Here is a 20,624-nt window from a genome sequence, read left to right as displayed (position 1 = left end):
AAGCATTGAAATACCAGAATGGCTATGTCCTGGTTTCAGCTGGGATAGAGTTAATTTTCTACTTAGTAGCTGGTACACTGCTGTTTTGGATATAAGATGAGAACGATGTTGATAACACACTGATGTTTTAGTTGTTGATAAGCAGTGCTTGCTCTGAATCAAGGACTTTTCAAGTTTCCCATGCTCTGCCAGTGAGCAGGTGGACAAGAAGGTCGAAGGGAGCACAGCCAGGACAGCTGACTCAAGCTAGCCGAAGGGATATCCGTAACACAGAACATCATGCTCAGCATCTAAACTGGGTGGGGTGGGGTGGGGGGTGTGTTGGTTAGGAGCCGCTGATTGCTGCTCAGGGACTAGCTGGGCATTGGTCAGCAGGTGGTGAGATATTGTACTATGCATCACTTGTGTTTCTTCAGTTTTCTTCTCTTTTTGTTATCTCCCTTTTCATCAGAAGGAGGAGCAGGAGTAGTAGTATGTTTAACTTTTTCAGTTATTAAGCTGTTTTTATCTCAACTCATGGGTTTTACCTTTTTCTGATTCTTTTCCCGATGACATCAGGATGGGAAGTGAGTGAGTGGCTGCATGGTACTTTGCTGGCTGGAGTAAAACCATTACAGGCTATATATAATATATTGCTGGACATGAGCCATCAATGTGCACTCACAGCCCAGAAAGCCAACTGTATCCTGGGCTGCATCAAAAGAAGCATGGCCAGCAGGTTGAAGGAGGCATTTCTGCCCCTCCACTCAGTTCAGGTGAGGTGTCCAGCTCTGGAGTCCTCAGCACAGAAAAGACATGGACCTGTTCAAACAAGTCCAAAGGAGGTCCAGGAAGATAATCAGAGGGATGGAACACCTCTCCTATGAGGAAAGACTGAGGGAGTTGTTGCTGTTTAGCCTGGAGAAGAGAAGGCTCTGGGGAGACATTACTGCAGCGTTTCCATACTCAAAGGGAGCTTGTAAGAAAAATGGGGACAGACTTTTCTGTCTGTTGCAATAGGACAAGGAGTAATGGTTTTAAAATAAAAGAGGATAGATTCAGATTAGATATTAGAAAGATTTTTTTTATGATGAGGGTGGCGATGCACTGGAACAGGTTGCCCAGAGAGGCGGTAGAAACCCCATCCCTGGAAACATTCAAAGTCAGGTTGGACAGGGCTGTGAGCAACCTGATCTAGTTGAAGTTGTCCCTGCTTATTACATGGGGATTGGTATAAATGACCTTTAAAGGCCTTTTCCAACCTAAATCATTCTATGATTTTGAAAATACCCACTTATGGTGATTATCACCATTTTAGCTGGTTTTTTGCTTGTAGCAGAATCCCACCAAGGAACAGTATGCTTCGTTTTGGTATTAGTGTTGGAATGGGAGTTGGCTGCCTTTTATCTGGTTTGTCTGATGTACAGATACTATATTATCCACAATATTGCAAGTGGATTCTGTTCACGACTGGGACTTGAATCCAGAGTTACTGCGCTGTCGTAGCTGCAAGGCCATACTTAATGCTTACTTCTGCTACTGCATATCTACGTAAGTGAGGGTATAGGAATCCTGACAGAGTTAGAAGGCTCAGATTGTCTTTGCAACTGCCTGAGAAGCTCTAAGATCTAGAGAGGATTACAATGTGCCAGTGAAACGTGTAAGGAGATAACTGTAACCAAGATCAAAGGGGTTCTTGCAAAGTTTTCCTGGGTCATGTGAATTATGGGGGTGGAAAAGGATACAAGCTGGCATTAGGAAAAGGAACCTTAATGGTGGTCAAGCCAGGTGAGTAGTAAATGGTGAAACATTGAGGAGGAAACTTGCACTGGAAGGCAGCGGCCCTAACTACACAGTACAGTGAACAAGAATTTTAGGTGATGTTGCAGATGGAAAAGCAGATTGTTCCTAGGACTGCCCTGCAAGGTGTAATACACAGTTGTAACCAGTGAATGAATGAACATTCTGTTCCTGATAATTTTCTAGTAGAGTTCTTTGGTACTTTGATGGTGACTTAAATCAATGTGTTTTGTCAATGCTGCCTTAAGTTATTCCCTGCTCTGGAATGTCTGTTGACCTGGTTGTCATGCATTGCAATAACCTGTCTACATTTTTGTAGAGACTGACACCAGTGTGTCAGTCAGGGTTATACGAAACTCGCATTTGGAACTGGGACGCAACTTCTTGTTACTCCAAGTACGTTTGAGCTTTCTGTTTGGTATTAAGACTAGGACTTGCAAATAATTTTTTCCTTGGGTAGATGGACTAGGGATTTTTGTGGAAGGCTGTTTCAACTTCTTTTCAGCTTCCTTTAACAAAAACCAGTTGGAATAGAGATGCTGTCTTGTAATCCAAGTAGTGCTTGGCTATGGTGTGGCAGTGACGCATTGCAGGAAAGAACTGCTAGAAAAAATGGTAATGTTCACACAGGCTTAACAGTCATGGCATGGTGCAGTTACAGTCATGGCATGGTGCAGTTACAGTCATGGCATGGTGCAGTCACACATAGAATGCTGCAAACAGTTCACACATGGTTGAATGCTACACAAACAGTTTAGCACTTTCATAGAGTTTCTGTCTTTTAAAGTTTTCGGACTTGATTTTTGCATGTTTAAATGCCATAGAGAGTGGATTTTTAAACTCAGCCTAAGAGCATATGTCATGATATTTTGGTTCATAAATCCAGAAATGAAGTCCCCTACTATATCTATAAAAACTGATGTTACAGGGTGAGCAGTCAGGAACTAGAAAAATTGTATTTGGAAGGGGAGCTACAATTGTGATGTATGGTAACTCCTTTCCTTTCCTCAGTTATATTTTAAAATACTTTAGAAACTTGAAAAGATGAAATGAAATTTCAAATATCTTTGTGTGTCATCCTCTGGTAGACAGCTTTCTCACATATTTTGGATGAGGAGCCATTGGAATATGCAGCTGGTAGGCAGGAATTTATTGCAATGGCTTCTTGTTGAGCGGGAAGCCGAAAGATACAGTACATCTGTGTTTGGAAGAGGGACTAGATTTAACGTCAACCCAGGTGAATAAGATTTGGAGCAGGATGGGCTATGAAGGTATGAGAGCAGGAAGAGTGTCCACTGGTTAGTCTTTCTGAATAGGTCTACCTTTAGGGAGAATGAACATAAACACTAGATGATGAGTGGAGGAGTTAAGGCTGAAAGAAAATGAACCCAGGATTATTTATCAGCAGAGTGCTTGTGAAGATGGAGCAAGGAGATTTGGAATAGTGGGAAATGAGACAGCATCATTGACACTTAGGTTCATGATGCTGGCATATCAACTTCTGAGTCTTGGTGGACAGTAGTAGTGTTTTGCCTTAAATTGAGGGGGGGGGGGGGGCGAAATTCAGAGATACCTCTGGTTCATGGTTAAGTCTTAGTTTCACACTGCATTGTGAAGAAATTTTCCAGGTGGCTTAGACTAAAGTATTTGCATGATTCAGACTGAGGTGAGTGGGAATCTGGAGCTAGGAGAGTAATTTTTGGAAATGGCACAAATCCCAAATAAGTAATCTAATTAAATATACCCATTAAATAGACTGATCAGGAAAGAATATGATTTTGCTGTGAAACAGACATCTACATCTGAGGCAATTCCTCAACTGTAAGATCAAAAGTTCTTCTGCCTTTTTGCTATCAACATAAAAATTACCTTCCACTTTTTTTTTTTTAGACTAGGATTTTAGATTGATTCTTTTGAATGCTTTTTTTCTTACTCATTAAACAAATGTGGCTGTTGTGGGGTTTTTTTTGTTTGTTTGTTTGTTTTTTTGGCTGGTGCTACATGAATAGCTAATCTCTAATTCAGAAAGTTTCTTCTTTTTTAGTTCACATTGTTTGAATTGAGGGTTGGACTAAATGACTTTTAAAGTCCCTTCCAACTCAAACCATTCTAAGAGTTTATAAATTTTTTCCTAGAAACTAAAACTGTGGCATATAAAATTGAAAACTTGTTCTGGAAATGTAAAACCCACTCTGATTCTGGAAGAAAAAGCATGCAAAGGTATTTTGTGAAAGTGACAGAGGTTCTCAGGAGGTTCATGAGCAACCATTTCAAGTCTTTTTGTTTCCAGACAATGGTTAGATAAATGGATTAAGCCATCTCATTCACCTGTGAGCTTTAAAGGGTGGATTAGATAAGCAGAATTGTTCATTCTGATCCCCCAAAATCTTTCTTTAACATTGTTGACAGGAGCAGCAAAGGAAATCATAGTAAATCTTTCCTGCAGTTTAGGTGATGCATGAGTAAATCTCTGCATGAACACAAATAAGGCATTGTTTCCCACTATGAAATGTAAGGAAACTTAATCTCAACTTTTCCTTAATGTGGACACATGCTATAAGCTCAGAATTTATCTTGTTTTGATACTAGAGAACTATTTAGTCCATTGAACACTTAATTTCTCCTTATATACTGGGTATTTTCCTCTACTAATTCAGCTTTAGTCTTGGTTCAGCTAGAAATCTTCCTCTTTAAAGGTTTGTGAGAAAGGCCTTGGATGGTTTTTGTGGTTTGACTTCCTCAAGTGTAATTACAGAGGCAACAACAAACATATTTTTGGGATGGAGACCAGAATGATGCTTGAACCCTGTAAGTGAAGCAATATACTCACATTTGCAAATATTGAATCTCTGTGCAGTCTTTGTACTTCAGATGACTTAGCTGATGCTGCACTAGGATCTGGCGTCTTTTATCTGAATGCCTCCAGACACAAGCACTGGAAGTCTTGAGAAAGGTTCAGATACCAAATGTGGACATCTAGCCTTGCGGCTGACATCCTATCATCCATGCAGGGCCAGCAGATTTCACAAAAGACCTCTGGTAGACCTTTTGGAACCTCCATTGGAGGACAGCTGGAAGACATCACTAAAGTGCTTGTTAAGTCATTAGAGTTGCTCCTTTATGGTCAGGATTAGCCTGTATGAGTATGTGAGGGGGCATATATTTCCTCTGAGTTGGGCCATAGCTCCAGATTTACTCTAGCCATGGAATACTGTGTCTCAGGTTGAGGAATGGTAAAAGGATCAAAGACCCCTATCACACCAATTCCAGTCTGACCAGAGATTCAGAGTTTGCTTTGGCAGGAATGGAGAATGAGAGAAATCTCTGTGTAATACAAGCTGTTAAACCACTTCAGGATTACTACTGCAGCTTGTTTGGAAAAAAAGCCGTATGTCTCAGTCTGATGTTGGAACAGACTTCTACTGCTGTCTCCCTGAAATCAGACTCTGGAATTGGCTTCCTCTGTAGACTGGTCAGGAATAGCATTTCAACAGCTCCTGTTCTTCATCTGGAAGATATCCTTCAGTAAAGATGAAATTAGGCAGGGTGGACAGCTAGGAGTATCATGATTTACTTCTCAGTCTTTCCTGCAAATACCTATCTTTTTTTTTTCTTTCTTTCCTGCAAATACATAGTCATAAATATCTATACAGTATCTCCAACACATCCGCCAACTCATTGAGACAGAATAATAGGAAACATAGGTCACAATGCTGTGGTTGTAATAGCTGATATTTACCAAGACTATCTGCAGACTTTCAAAACAGTGTGCAAATATGCAAAGGAATTTACCAGAAAAAGACTCTAGTACCAGAACAAAGCCAGCAGCCACTCTGAGCAAGAATGAGAAATGAGTATTTTGCAAAACAGATGGTGCTGAAGCTGCCTGAAAAACACAGAACTTGTATTTTTATCTGCTCAAGATACAAGCACTGCACAGATTGAAAGGGAGAAAAACACCTTAATTTGGAGAAAGGTAGATAGGTAGCTTCTCAGAAAGCATCATACTCATTATGAGAGAGAAGCAGAACAGCTCTATCAGTTCCTCCTCTTCTGTTTCATATCCATGTACTCCACGACAACGATGTACCCTGGTTTATCTGTACTTTATACAGGGATCTACCATCAAGCTTTTAATCTGCTCCTATCTTCCTCTCTCTAACAGACAATCACTGAAATCTATTTCTAAAACAGTAACTGGGAGTATGGGACGTGAGGAGTGGGATTGAGGGAGTCAGAACGTACATTAGGCCATATCCTGTGTAGTTTAGAAAAAGACAATCTCATCAGGTTTTTCAAAGCCAGGACAAAGCTGGGATTGGTGAACTGCAATTCAGAAGGGCCAGAGAATGAACCATTAGGCTTTGTGGATTAGTTTTTTTCTGAGATCATACTAATAAAGAAGTATGGCTATTTCTCTGAGGTGCTGACAACTGGCAACTGAGCAGATGAAAAGCACTTACCTCAGTAATAGAAATAGGATCTTCACTTGTATAAGATATTGAGACACTTTCTAAAAGCCAAGATTTAGTCCAAACTGTCTGCATGGGAAGAAATTCAAATTTCTTCTTCTGAGAGATATGCGGTCTTTAGTATTTCTAAAATATAATAATTTCTACAAAATAATAAAATACAATTTTAGTATTTCTACAAGACCCTATACAATACGCTACAATACACTACTTCTCAGTGCGGTGTGTGAACAGGGACAAAGCAAATATTAATCTAAACTCTCAATCCTACATGATAACACTTTGTTAGTTTATAAATGTGAACTGAAGCTCCGGTTCAAACCTGTGATTGTGAAGTCAAATGGAAAATGCAGCCAGAGGGGTGCTGAGAGCCCCAAATCTGCATCTTGACTACAGTATGTTTTTAATGATATTTCATCTGTTCGTTGTTAGAGCACTGCAATGCACATGCCATTTTACTATTACACATGAACAAAGATTTAGGAAAGCACCTTTTCAAAGAATAAGACTTCAAGAGCTGGACAAGATGAAATGTATGCTTAAAGTATAAGTTTACAAAGCTAAATGCGCATAAAAGAATTTAACCACAGGTAGCGTTTTGATATGTGTGGAAAATCCTAGTCTGACTTGCTAGCAGATTTGAAGCAAGAAAACAGAAATAGATGCCAGGTGTCATATCTGCAGCCTTTAGTTCCCCAAACACCTCTTTTACAAGGTAAAATCTAGTAAAAAAAAATCTTGCACCACTGTCAGATGGTGGAACATAATGAAACATTAATCTGTTTTGTCTTTCTTTCCCTAAATACAACCATGTGTTCTTTGCAGTGGCTTTCCTAGCTTTCTCCCATAGGAACAAAATTAGCTAAACTGCTGGTAAATGTGGACATCCTTAAGACTTAGTAGTTTATCCACAGTCCCGCAGGACAGGCAAAAGAAGTGGAAATTTGAATGTCAGTGGTGGATTTGACTACACATTTGCAGAAAAGGCAGAATGTCCCTGAGCTGCTCAGTTCTTTCCAGACACATTACATGTCATTGTAGCAGTGAAGCAAGAGTGCTCTCTGCCCATTACACACAAGTCCTGGATGCACCCCAGACAAGATCCAAAAGGAAGCCAAGGCTGCAGAGCAAAGTGGACTGAGCTGTTACAGAGAGGGATGACTAGGTTAGATATGGACATCTAGAGTGTGGGTGCCCACGTGAGTATCATTTGAGATGTTCTAGGGATCTTGCCTGATGACTTTCTCTGTCTCACAATATAAATCAACATAAGTCTCATGTAGCTCTTGCATCATCTGCTGTGGATGCCTTGGTTCTCTAAAGGTGTCCTAGTACAAGATCCCTATGACCAGGCAACTTCCCACCGGAATCATGCAAAAACCTCACATAAGTGTCTGTATATTAAATTGAAGTAACTATGACTGTGTACTCTCATCTAATGCCTCTTCTCCATTTTCAGATGTTACACCATCTCCTTCAGTATACAAGCTGATCTCTAAAGATGATGAGGATTTGGAAATGTGCCTTATCACAGATTACTCCCCTGGAAAGCTTAAAGGGACTGATAAGCAGACAAGTGCTGTTGTGGAGGTGACAACATCTGAGAGCAAACCAGAAGCGAGCTACCTGTCAACGTACTGGGCCAAGAAAGATAAAATGTGGTGTGGTGCAAATCATGAGGGCTTTGGAGAACTGGAGGCTGAGGATCCTGAAAGTGGTAATGGCATTGTTGGATGTGTGTACATGGCTAAAGTACTCTGGTGTCTGTGCTATTAGTATGAGCATGACTTGTTCACGTCTCCCAATCCTGCAAGCAATGCTGAATTATGCTTCCACACTCCAGAGGAATCTTGCCTTGTTGCTCTCTTTTGCCTTCCTCCTTGATGGAAACAAGATTAAGGGTCAAGTAGACTGTCACAGCAGAGAGATCTTAAAATCACACTATGGGGATTAAAAAGCTTGAAATTCCTTTGTCTGATGAGACACCAAAGTTTAATTAGAACATATGTTATGCTTGTCCTGAAAACAGCAGAAATGGGTGTTTATGGGAGGGTTTACTGGCCAGAAACTCTAATCCAGCCCTTCTAAGTAGAGGTAGCTCTATGAACTTATGAAGAAGTACCTTTCTGTTATTAATTAAATTTATTGTTACTATCTGCAGGTGCCAGCACTGTCTGCGTTACAGGGATATCTCTACACTTCAGGACAGGTATGTACACAGCATTTTAGGAGTAAACTTGACCTGATTAGAGGAAATGTCTCCCCAGGTTTTTGCTAATGTTCCTTGTTTGCAGAATTCCTGTTGGAGCAAAAAAATCAGACTGGAAATTTCCAAAAGGGCCCAACAGGCTTTAAACATCAAGGCTGAAAGTCATTGGGTTAATGTAGTCTTCCGGATCTGAGCTGGTAGTTTTATGTGACCAGTGTAAGCCAGTGCCTACCTGCTTATGCTAGGACCAGCCAAACAACTACACCCCATCACATAATGATTTAAGGTACTGATATGAGTCAGCCTTGCTGGATGTTTGTCTGCATTTCACACTTCAAAAGCATTGTTTTTATTTTTGGTTGTACAAGCACCTAATAAACAAGGTGGTTTCTCCAGTGTGTGCTCAGAAGCAGGGTTGCAGTAAAGATACTGTGCACCTCAGCAAGCTTTGCTGCAGCTCATGGCTGTGGGAGTATACTAGCCAGTGCTGGAGCCTAAGCAATTGCGGTTCCTGCTAGTTCAAAGGAGCTGAGCCTGCCTTTGCACTTGCCCTGTTTGCATAATAGCTGTACTTTTGCAAACATGCAGCCTTGCTGAGAAGGAAACAGCCAAATGTTCACAAAATACCACTTCAGAAAAATACTCATCAGTAATTTGGCTGATTTGATCAGTCATTTCAGACAATTTGTCAAAAAGAAACATAAAGTGACTTTTTGATGACATCTCCCTTCTTCCCCAACATAGATAAATGTATTTTCAAATGAAAATGGCTTTGCAATTTAAGATTAATAGAAAAACCAAATAGACTTCGTGTTCTTTGAATAAAATGTTGAATAACTTGTTTTCTCCTTGCCCATCTTAAAAAATTTTAGGGAGACGGAGGAGGGATGCCTCTAGCATCCTGGGTTCATAATACTCTGTAATTAGATCAGCTAGATGTTGGCAGACTTGCATATTGGATAATTAAGTGGCTATTGAATGAAAACCTGGCCCTTGAAACATGAGCTGGAAGAAATTAAAGTCTATCAGTCAGAGAGTCCTGCTCACTGTCTCATTAGCCTTCCCACTAGCTGACTCAATCATGCAAAATGGAACAGCTTCATTAAGAAGTGCTTTTAAATCTGTCTGGAAGTGAGGATATCTCAGTGAGGCTGTCCTGTGACTTTCATTCTTTATTACTTTTACAGATGAAAATCTGAACATGTTGTCCTTATCACATCTGAGCCTGAAAATAATTTCAATGAAAGTAATAATTTTTAATGTGCTGATGACGATGCTTATGCGGAAAAAAAAGTGAGTATGCACGGGGATGGTAAGACCTCTGACAGAAAACATCTCGATCACTTCATTAGCTATGATGTTTCTTCTCTCTGTAGTAACTGTTTGTGCAGTCTATCCATACACCTTATGTCTACCAACAGTAAGATGCCTCTGCTCCTTTGGCCATATCACTGGTTTTGCACCCCCCTCAAGTCTGTATACTTTTCCTTATCCACCTGCAAATTTAACTTTTTTCTTCTTTCTAGACATCTCTTTCATCTATTTCTACATCCACCTCTTCCCTTGTCTGCATTCATCCATCAGGTTCATCCCCTGACATCAGGGAGTTTGATGTTTATTGACTTTAAGACCTCAGACCTAATATATTAGTTTTAGTGCAGTGTCTCTTTCTCCTCTTTCTATTGTGTAGACACTTCAGGTCCACAACTGTGTAGCTGCGACTGTATCCCAAATAATGACTTTAAAATACTTTTATTTTTTTAACAGGAATGAAAGTAACCAGATGGTGCAGTCCTGAGGTACCAAAAATACCTGCTAAAAAATCCTTACCAGAGCATCGTGTGCAAGAGGGAACACAGGCATTCCTGTTGCAAGGGATATCACTTGCTTTTTCTGTGTATCTTGCCAGCCATTGTAGTCTAAATCACTTTATTTGCTTTGTTATAAAACTACTCAAAAATAAGCTTTAAATGTTCAGCATTCTGCTCCCCTAGATGCCTGACTGGTTTAGCATGACAATACCTCTTTTTGCATGAAGCATAGTTTGCTGTAACTATAAATTGCCAAACATTATTACTTGCATTAAAATTACACATGATTTCTGCTCGGGACGGTGTTGTTTATTGAAAACTGCAAGCTAAATATCACTTGAATGTGAATTTTTCAACTCTTGGTAGCTTGCAGGTATGCAGGTATTAGTGTAGCCCCACAGACACCATTTCAGTTGCAAATGAAACACTCTGAAAAGCAAAGGGAGGCTTGAGGGGCTAGGAACCATGTCCTGCTATCTTTTGCTAGATCGGAGCAAGGTATCCTCCCGCAACCCCCACCCGGCAAGATATGCTACTAGGTCTCCAGAAGTCCTGAATTTCCTGAATTCAGTGAAATTCTCATTTCATTATCACCAAACAAAATAACGTTTTAAAGTATTTTTTAAAGTTTATCTGGCCTTAAGATTTTCTGAATTTAAACCAGCTTAAGATTTGGCTTTGGTTTAGTAAAAACGCAAACTACTTTTATTCTTTTTGTTTAACAACCTTAGATTTCCCAATTTCTTTTCATACTCATTGCATAAAACTATACTGAAATATCTACCTGTTCATGCGTACACATCTTGGAAATAGTGCATGCATATGAAATTTGTACATTGTTAATTCTTGAATTGTACTAGCAACCACACTGATGTCTTGGCATTTCTTTAGGCCTTTGGCTGTGATCAAACAATTCTTATAAAAAATAAGAAACTTATTTGTCTTTTCCATCTGTAGTTTGAGGAACTTGTTTTACCCTTCAGATGAGCTTTAGGAATGAGACTGGCTTTTGGGGTGAAGGAGGGAAGGGGCATCCAGACACTGCTCTTCAGCATGACTTGGACCCCAGCACTGGATCCACTGCTGGGACAGGGACAAAGTCCCTTTCCATGACATCCTTGCTGTGTCTGGGTGATAATAGCACGGCTGGCTTGGAGAGAGGTGAATGGAGCAGAGAACTTCTCCAAGAGTAGACTCTGTGCTATGTGAAGATAATGGTAAAATATGGCTTCCCCACAGTAGGAGAACTAGTAAGTGGTCCAGGTTCTTGAAGGCAGATGTCTACTGCTATGAAGAACACAGGAGCTTGAAGCTCCCTGCCTGTATATGTCCCCCACTCCCAAGCACTGCTAGAGAACACGGTACCTGCTTTGCATTAACGACACCAACTGACCGGATTGTGTCTCCAGGTTCTGTCTCACTGGCAAGACTGATAATCAAATTTTCTCCTTTTGGGACATCGATTGGCCATCGATTTCTCTGTCTTCTTCTGAAGCACCAGAGATTGCTCTGGAAAGAAACACATCCTCCCTGCAAAGCTTGAACCTTGCTTGTACCTCACACCAGTGCCCAAACTGAGTGGCAGGGAAAGCCTTACCAGACTGATGGGGGTGATTCCCCCTCATGGGATATTTCTCACCCTGCTAGATTCACAGCCGTTGCAAGGAACTCTGATTTTGGAAAGGCTTACGCTTCAGATACTTTTAGTCAAAAGCCCTGGTGCTTCATGGGGGAGAGGGTTTCTATCTGAAGACCATGCCAGCATCCCTGCCACAGGATCTGACTGAGCAGCAACACAAAAAAGTCTCCCTGGTCTCTGCTATGGTGCTGCCACCTGATCATTTAGCAGATGGTCTGTCACAGGGTGGCAAGTTACTGACCCCCTCCTGCCAAGGAACAACTTCAAACTGTCTGGGTCTATTACCCTGATTATTTGATAGTACAGATGTTCAGGGATTCATTCTCTTGCCTTTCCCTTGACACATCAATCTCTAATTTCTCTCTAGCTGTAGAAAGCCCACAGCCCTTTAAACGCTAAATTCCAGGCAGATTTTGAAGCTTACAGTTTCATTCATAATGAGGTCTACCAGTCACAAGACAGCTTGATGAAGCTGCCTAAACCATATTTGAATTACAAAACAAGTCATTGCATTTGACAGATTTCCAACTGATTAACCTCATTCCAGAAACCTTCAGAGATGTGGAAGAAAAGTTCCCACACTCATTTACCTTTAGCATCACTTTTTAAAATTAATATCCATGTTAAATTTTTTGTGTTGCATTTCAAACACATTCTCAGCCATATATATGGTCAAAGAGGAAGGACAGTGTGCTGCTTTTGTTTCCACATCTCAGTCTTTTCTCCTCCAGGTTGAACCACCTAAGTGATAAGATCTGCCAAGTGGCAAGATGAGTGTACAGGTAAAGACTTTTTACTAAAGTAACTCTTTGCCTGTGATCGGCAAAACACTGAATTTGTAGGTCTAGTTCAAAGATACTTTCAGATATTAGGTTTTCAATCTCCCACCACTGCAATGTGCTCTCCCCCCTTGTCCCCCACCCCCCTGACCCAACTTTGTGCTTTCTTGTTTATTTCAAGAAAGAAAAACCACAGTGCAAAGCAAAGGCAGGAAATAACACAGTAGGACAGGACGTGGAAGGGGTCTCATGGCCCAGGTGGGGCAGGAAGGGGATGCACCACCAGTTCCATGACGCCACAGTCGAGATCTGGGTCACCTTTTGATTCTACTCTACGCCCTACCGCAGAAACCACTTCCTCTGGAAAGTGGAGCACAAACAAGGGGTGGGGGGAGCAGGGCTGGTGTGACATGTGGCACGGAGGAGGAAAAGCATGTGGAAAAGAACAGCAGCCGTTAGACCACAAGCCACAGTCAAATGAGATTAAGGTACCCTCCCTTTCTGTCCCCTCACCGCAGCCTACGCTTTGGTCTGGGAGGAGTTGTTTTGGGTACAGCAGAAAAGATTGAGCTATGTATAGCATAGGCAGAAGAAAGAAGGAGAGAAAATACATTATAAAGTGTGGTGGGGAGAGACCTTAGAAGTGTGTATGATTTCTGAATTTGCTGATAGGCTTCTGCACCCTGTGATACAGGCTGTTAATCTGTGCAGAAAAATCTTTTCGCTTCTCCTTACCCAAAACAGAAAGGAGGAAGGTGGAGCAGGTCAGAGAGTCCTCTCACATTTACAGGAAAAGAGATGTTGCCATAGTCCATCTCTATCACCCTTTCCCCTATGACAGCTCCTGCCCCTGATACCCACCCACCTGTGAGTGAGAGATGAATTTGCATCTTTTCTGAGGGTTTTATTGAAGGAAGAACCCTCCTTGACATTTTTCATCTCTCAAACATAGTTCTGTACATGAAACAGCCGCTCTTCTTGCCCTCTTCCATAGTGTGAGTAGGGACCCAAGCACGGTTGTTATAAGCAAGGCACAGCGTTTGAAGGTATCTATAGAACTGTTGAAGCTTATTCAGATATGGGAGTAGCTCTAATAGGACCTGAACTCTAGTGCTGAGTTTATGGCAACTAAAGGCTTTGCAAGCCGGTAAAAAACAGGTGGGGTGGGGACAGCCCCCCCAAACCCCCCGTTTGTTCCTTTTCTGCAGACTCCCGTGCAGTTCTTAGACGTGGCCACAGGAGGGTCCCAGCCTGGAGCTCTCTCTAAAGCCAAACCGTGGGGAGACCGAGTCACACAAACCTGCAGGGAGGCACTCGCAGCTTGCAACAGCAGCAAAGGGGACAGCCTGAGCTGCTCCTCTTCCTGCAAACATACTGGGTGCCTGCCATGGGTCTGCCTCGGAGAGGGCCCTTCTTATGGGAAAGAAGGTCTCGGTGGGTCATTTACAATCTCTACATGCTGTCGAGTCCCCTGCCTGCTCCCCAGCGGTACAATGCTGGTACCATTATAAACAAACCCAGCTTAATGTCTGGGGCTGGAGGAAGGTGACGAGGTCAGAGCTGACCTTAATTCTGTTCCTACCACAGACCCAGACAGCATCCTTTAAGACAGTAAAGACCCTGCTCCCTCATACCTCGCTCTTCAGAGCCTGTATTAGGCTAAGAGACTTAGGAGTCCCAGGTTTCACACTTTAAACCAGGGGTCCTCAAACTTTTAAACCAGGGGGCCGGCATCTGTGGCTGCTTGGTCTCCCCCCCCAACCCCCGGCGGGGGGGTCTGTAAATACCGGGGGCTGGATTGAGGACCCTGGGGGGCCATATCCGGCCCGTGGGCCGTAGTTTGAGGACCCCTGATTTAAAGGGTTTATTGTCGGCGGCACAGCTGAAAATGCTAAAAGGAAAATGGTGTAAACAGAAGCCATATCCAATGCTGGGAGGGTGAAGCTATCAGACCCCATGTTTTACCTCCTGAGTGCCAGCAGACAAGCATTTCTTTGTCACATAGCCTTAATGCACAATTTACCTATCCAGTGTTTCAGCTGCAGGGCAAACCAAACAAGCCCGAGGCAGGATCAGTGTCAAGGATGGAGCCTCTTGCACGAAGGTAACCCCAGTAAATTCTACAGCCAAAGGTGTGGAGGGGCTAGCTGGGGTTAGTATCTTGTTCTGTGCCCATAAGCTGATCCTCACAGGGCTCTCATTTTCCATCAGGACAAAGAAGCACTTGACCTAAACGCAGGAGCTAGCCTGGGCTCAGGCAACAGTCAAGAGCCAAAGCCATTGTGTTTAAGCATTTCACAGTGCTTTAAGAGGGGAAAGGATTTTCAACGAAGTTAAGTCTGAAGGGTGAGCTTCTCCATGGACCCAGAACAGCTCAGGTGCAGCCCTGTTTGAGGCACTGATACAGCTAGGCAGCCCCTTCCAACATCCTCAGGTTTATCAGCCCACCGAACTGAACACTGTGGTAGGGTGGCTGTATCACTACCAGACCTTAATCAGCTAGTAAGTCCAGCTGGGACATCCAGCTGTGCCCCACATACCAGTGAGATACATGGGAAGGCCTGCGGGAAGACAGGTGTACCTGGGGATGTGCTGAAGGACACCCTCCACTTCCTCCCATTCATGACTGCTAACCACAGCCTAACCCAAATCTTCCACAGCCTTGAAGCTGAAACAGGGAGATGAAAAGGGTAGGGAACAAATGAGTTGCCACGATGACTGACTGACTTCCTGTTTTCCTCCAAAACTCGGGCACAGAAAAAAGTCTGCTGGGTAGAAAGGGTGGGAGGTGGGTAAAAACAGGGAGTCATGCCTGAGGTAACTTGGGTGTCAGAAGAACCTTTGTATTTGACACCAATAGGAAAAAGACTGCAGTACTATAAAGGGTTTTTATTGATGGAAAGGATTACAGTAACTGTAATGAGGCAGCAGACCCCTCCATAGGGTAGTCTGTGGGGAAAATCTTGAGCCCTGTGTCTCCTCCCTCCACCAAGGAAGCAGTTAAATGTCTGCTGTGGAATAGCACTGCCCAATGCCAGGCTTTGGCATCAGAGCTCAAGAGCAATTCAAGACCTGGAAAGAGAGAAAGGCAACATGAGCAACATTTCTGCAAAGGAAGAGGACATACCCCACAAGCTCCAATGATCTTGTGGCCCCTGGCAACAGTGACAGGGCATGTCCTCCACTTCCCAGCACCAAACTCTCCCTGTCCTAAACTCCCTGTTTTACGTGCTGAGAAACTCATACTCAGACACGAGCCATACCACGGCCTCCAAACAGGACAACCCTCACAGAGCTCAGGAGTTCCAGCTCCCAAAGTCCCTTGTGCAAAGAATGGCATATTTCTCTCATAAGAGAGACATGTGGGTAGGTTTCTGTAATGCTCCTGGTTAAACTGCCTTTTAAATGATAAAAGCCAAAAAATACACGCACAGAACCAGAAAGCTGTAAATCCTAATCCTGTATCAACCTAGAGGACCACAGCTTAACAGTGCTTGGCCAAGACAAAGCTGGGAGCTAGGACTCCTGGATTCATTATCTTTCTAGTTTATAAAAGTATCAAAGTTGCATGAGCTGTGGTTGACCCTTTTGCGACCCCACTGATCAGTACCTCACAGTCTCTTCTAGAGCTCAGCCAACAAAATTGATGACGACAAGATGGAGGATGGTGTTTGCAAAGAGGAAATCAGCAAACGCCCGCTCTGGTGAAATGCCTTGGAACTCGCCTTTGTTCTGGGGATTGATCTGGATCCGGAGGCAAACTGCAAGGCAGAGAAAGAAAGTGAGATTAGCAATCACACAAGGAAGCCATGATGGGAAGCACAGTTTTCCTGGGGCAGTCCATCCCAGTCTGGGTCACTGTTCCACCAGGGTACCACAGGAGAAGGTAACTCCTATCTTTATTATAACATGAGCGGAACACTGGCATAGCACTACACTATTAGGGGCGGCCAAGTCCTGAGGTGAACAGGCTTATAACAGGATGGGACTTGCATAGGAATGTGGGTATTTCTATGTCCTCCATTGGGTGTGCTGGGGAGGACTGTACAGGAACAAGGTGGTTTTGGAGGGTATTACAGAAGAGCAACACCCTGAAGTAATCATTACTATGATTGGGGTTTCACCATGGGATGGTTGCTAAAGGACAGCAATGCGAGACAGTAAAAGTGAAGGCTCCTTGATTGTCAGGGAGAAGCAAGGACACCCTGGAGCTGATAAGGAGCCAGGCTCTGTGGCGCACGCCGGCAGGACCACCACAGGCTCGAAGCTGCTGTGGAGCAGGCTGGCCGAGGAGCCTGGGAGTTCTGGGAGCAGACCTGGGTGTTACAGGGGAAGGGAGGGGGTGCTGGGGATTGCTATGGGGACTCCCTGCCTGCCAGGGTACGTTTGAGGGCTGCAGTGGGTGGCTCTCTTGGGCTGCTGGGGAATGCCTGTGGCTCCTAAGAGAATCCTGCGGTTACTACAAGAGATCTCGGCATTTCTAAAGCAACTCTCTGATGTCCAGGGGCCTCTGGATGTTGCTGGGGGTTCCGCGATCGTTGTGGGAGGCTCAGGTTTTGTTATGGAGAGTGCGCGGTTGTGAACAGGATTCCAGGGAAAACCGCGCGGGGGCTGAGCAGGCGTGGCGGGGAACTGACCGCCGAGGATGAAGCTGCCGACCGCGGAGATGAAGCCGCTGAGGAAGGAGTTGAAGGGGAAGGTGCCGACGCCGAGGCAGTAGCCGAACTGGAGCGCCCCGGTGAGCAGCACGTAGAGAAGGTAGGCGTCCAGCACCTTGAGCCGGCTCGGCGTGCCGCTGCCGTACTCCACCAGGAAGCGCCGCACCACCGAGCCCACCGAGCCCGCGGAACCCGCGCCCGACCCCGCCGCGCCCGACATGGTCCCTCCGCCCCGGCTGAGGTGGCCGGACGCAGCCCCAGGAAGCGCTTCCGGGGCGCTGCGGGCGGCGCAGGCCCAGCCCGCCGCCGGGGCAGGAGCCCAGCACGCCGGCGCGGCTCTTCCCCCCGACGGGGCGGAGCAGGGGGCGCTGCCGGCGGCGCTGCGCCTGCGTACGTGTCGGGCAGCGAGCGGCGGGCCGCCGCGTCCCGTGGCGCATGCGCCGAAGGCTTACTGGGGCCGCGTCCCCGGGCTTGTCCGAGAGCCGTCGGGGGGTTCGAGAGCGGCTGCCCGGGCCCGTGGTCGGCCCTCGGTAGCGCTGGCATCTGCGCTGCAGAGGCTTGGGGGTCTCTGGTTGCAGGACGCCCTGTCGCAGTACGGGGGGGCGCTGCGGGGGGCTGCGGCCCCGGCCGGCTCTGCCCGCGGGCACTTTCGCCGCCCCGGTGGGCGGGACTGGGGCCGGTCCCCCCGCAGAGCCGGGGCAGCTTTGCCCGCGGGGGGCAGGCGCGGCCCGTGCCGGCCTGTCACACCCGAGTGCGGGGCCGGCCTGGCCGAAGAGGGTCCGTCCCGGGTAACCGCGGCCGCTGGCAGCGGGGGATCCTGCTGGGGGCGCCCTGGCCTGAGGCGGCTCCGCTGCGCGGGAGGGGGGAGCTCGGGGCGTGCGTGCACGTGTGCGCCTGCTGACTGCCTGAGGAAAGGCCGTCGAATTTCTCCGAGGAGGGCGGTGGAAGCTTGAATTTTGTGGCCCCCTTCTCAGAGCTGGGAAAAGGCAGACTGTTGCTTTCCCTCGTTTTGATTAAAAACTCACGACGGTGAGCCCGACTTGAGAGCACAATGACTCTGCTGTTTTTAGGTTTTCTGGGGGCGGGAAGACTTTTCAAGACACCAGAAGCAGAGCTTTTCTACCCAACTTCTGTTTAAGTAGTTCTAGCTTTTCTGCCTCTCCCACAGCAGGGACGGTCTCTATTTGGACAGCTGATACTCCTGAACATGCTTTGAAATGAATGTGGGGCATTTTTCTATCCCCTGCCCTCTGACAGAAGTGGTGTTTGTGTGCTGCTTGAACTACATCATGTCATCAGTCCTTGTAGCCTGAATCTTTGGAGACCTTGTCCTTCCTAACTTGTGTACTTGCTCCCTGTGGATGTCCTCTTACCTGTGCTTGGGACAGGGATAGATGTACCCACAAGAAATAACACTTGTGTTTATATGGTAGGGAATGCACCCATCGGGGGGCTGGGCAGGTGAAGTATGGACACGTTCCCTTCTTTGGCTTCAACTTCTGCAGCATGTTTCCCCTTCGAAAGCCAAGTCTGTAAATGGTAGGGCTGAGCTGGGATGTTTGCAGATGCCCCATCCTCTGATCATGCCTCCAGTGCCTTGTGAAGGAGCCTCATCCTGTAGGAGACACCTACATTTCTGAGCTTATTTGTGGCTAGGAGATGGGATTAACAACATATTTTTGCTAGGACACAGTCTGGGAGGTTACCTGTGTTCCTTCTATAGCCTCTGGTATCCTGATGTGTTTCACTGGTTGTGGAGGAAACTGGGACCTGAGTATGCATATTCCCCCAGGGTGTCTATGCAGTGCCTGTAAGAGGACTGGGACCTTTTTCCCTTGGTCCTTGCCTATTTTTTGGGTATTTCTGGGAATAATCATTTGCCTGTGTCCAGCACAGGAGCAAAGGCATGTATGGGAATGGGTTCCACAGCCATGTCCCTTGCTTCTTCCCCCAAATGCTAGCAACTGCTGCTCTTGTGGGGGTCCTCTGCATATTCACATCTACAATCATCAGGAACTGTAGGGTTTCCTCTTCACCACACCAAACCCAGACAACTCTAGGACACCGTGTCCTGGGTGAAGACGGTGGCTGCAGTCTTGAGGCACTCCAACAATTTTGGTGGTGCTCAGGATTGCTGGGACCTATGGGAACATGCCATGCTGATGACCGAAGAAAGACAGGCTGGAAGTAATCTCCTTTCACTGGAGAACACCTGCATTTGATGTTGTCTCCATGGCCCTGAAGAACAATGTTTGTTTTGTCAATGGGATAACAATTGCTAGGCCAGAGCCAGGCTACACACAAAATACTGGTGAGCTATGGAATGGAGAGGTGAATTATAAAATGGTGGGTCTCCAAGTTCAAAAGGTGGTGATCAATACTGCAGAGTTTAACTGGCAGACAGTTACTAGTGAAATACTTTTGGGATCAACAGTATCTTTTTTAACATCTATACATGTATCTGGGTTACTCTGGCTTCTTTCATGGCATTGGGTGCCTCTTGACAGGCAACTTGATCAAGTGAAACTTCACTAAGTCTTCTTAGATGTACTGTGCAGATACACAGGTGAGCTGAATCCCACTGTTTCTTCTCTTTCACTCTGTACCGTGAGACATACAGATACGCATAAATACATTCACACATAGGCAGGCAGTCACATGAGGCAAATCCCACCTCGTGTGTCTTCAGACTGGAAGTCCTGCAAGGATCCTAGTGTGACAGATTTTTCCAAATTAAAACAAACAAACAAAACCAAAACAAGCAAACCCCAAAAAAGGGATTTAAAATAATAGACTAAATTAGGTTGAAAGAGGTATCTGGAAGTCATCTGATCCAACTTCCTGCTCATAACAGGGTCCACTGTAAAGTTAGATACAACTTCAAAGTGAAATTAAGTTGCTTGGGGTCATGTCCGGATGAGTTTTCAATATCTCTGGAGGCAGAGATTCCTCAACCACTCTGGAAAATCTTGCAATGTTTGGGAAACCTCATTTCTCATAAGATTTTGGCTCCCTATCCCCACCCCTACCCCCCACCTCCAATGCCTAATAATAGTTTTCCTTTTTTACTTTCTCAAAGGAAATGAAAGTCTGTCTGAAATGACTGCATATTGGTTGGGAGTTTTGCCTGGGCCTCTGTTCCTCTCACCTAACTATGAGGCAGGATTCATAGAGCCTGTCTGGGACATCTGACCAAAGCCTAGGTGAAACACACTTTTTAATGGTGTACTTGCAGATGAATTCAGCTGTGAATAGCAGCACAGAAGTGTCTCCCTTA

General features: G+C 45.0%; 2 protein-coding genes across 5 annotated transcripts in view; one reads left to right on the top strand and one right to left on the bottom strand.

The window, feature by feature from the left end:
* LOC101916125 (T cell receptor alpha chain MC.7.G5-like) overlaps nucleotides 1–10,569 on the top strand; it is a 99,762-nt gene extending 89,193 nt beyond the window's left edge. For all 4 annotated transcript variants that reach the window (XM_055807066.1, XM_055807065.1, XM_055807064.1 and 1 more), the window contains exons 4-7: nucleotides 7,711–7,968; nucleotides 8,413–8,460; nucleotides 9,648–9,753; nucleotides 10,228–10,569. In XM_055807066.1, the coding sequence (XP_055663041.1) occupies nucleotides 7,711–7,968; nucleotides 8,413–8,460; nucleotides 9,648–9,753; nucleotides 10,228–10,258 (443 nt within the window). In that variant the 3' untranslated portion in view covers nucleotides 10,259–10,569. The remainder of the gene's footprint in view (nucleotides 1–7,710; nucleotides 7,969–8,412; nucleotides 8,461–9,647; nucleotides 9,754–10,227) is intronic.
* A 4,994-nt stretch (nucleotides 10,570–15,563) lies between these two features.
* DAD1 (defender against cell death 1) lies at nucleotides 15,564–17,657 on the bottom strand. Its single transcript, XM_005232958.4, has 3 exons — nucleotides 17,327–17,657; nucleotides 16,300–16,450; nucleotides 15,564–15,761 (listed from the first exon to the last, which is right to left on the bottom strand). The coding sequence occupies exons 1-2, from the start codon at nucleotides 17,565–17,567 to the stop codon at nucleotides 16,320–16,322; spliced, it is 372 nt and encodes a 123-aa protein (XP_005233015.3). The 5' UTR covers nucleotides 17,568–17,657; the 3' UTR covers nucleotides 15,564–15,761; nucleotides 16,300–16,319.
* Between the last annotated feature and the right edge of the window lie 2,967 nt (nucleotides 17,658–20,624).

Source organism: Falco peregrinus, chromosome 5 (assembly GCF_023634155.1).
Source record: "Falco peregrinus isolate bFalPer1 chromosome 5, bFalPer1.pri, whole genome shotgun sequence".
NCBI lineage: Eukaryota > Metazoa > Chordata > Aves > Falconiformes > Falconidae > Falco > Falco peregrinus.
Note: the sequence above shows the minus strand (reverse complement) of the source record. Positions and strands in the feature narration are given on the sequence as shown.

What these genes read in the sequence shown, in the direction of transcription:
- DAD1 (XM_005232958.4), bottom strand. Translation starts at nt 17,567, where the DNA reads ATGTCGGGCGCGGCGGGGTCGGGCGCGGGTTCCGCGGGCTCGGTGGGC. An exon ending in CGGCAGCTTCATCCTCGGCG is followed by an intron (nt 16,451 to 17,326) that starts GTCAGTTCCCCG and finishes TCTGCCTTGCAG; the next exon opens with TTTGCCTCCGGATCCAGATC.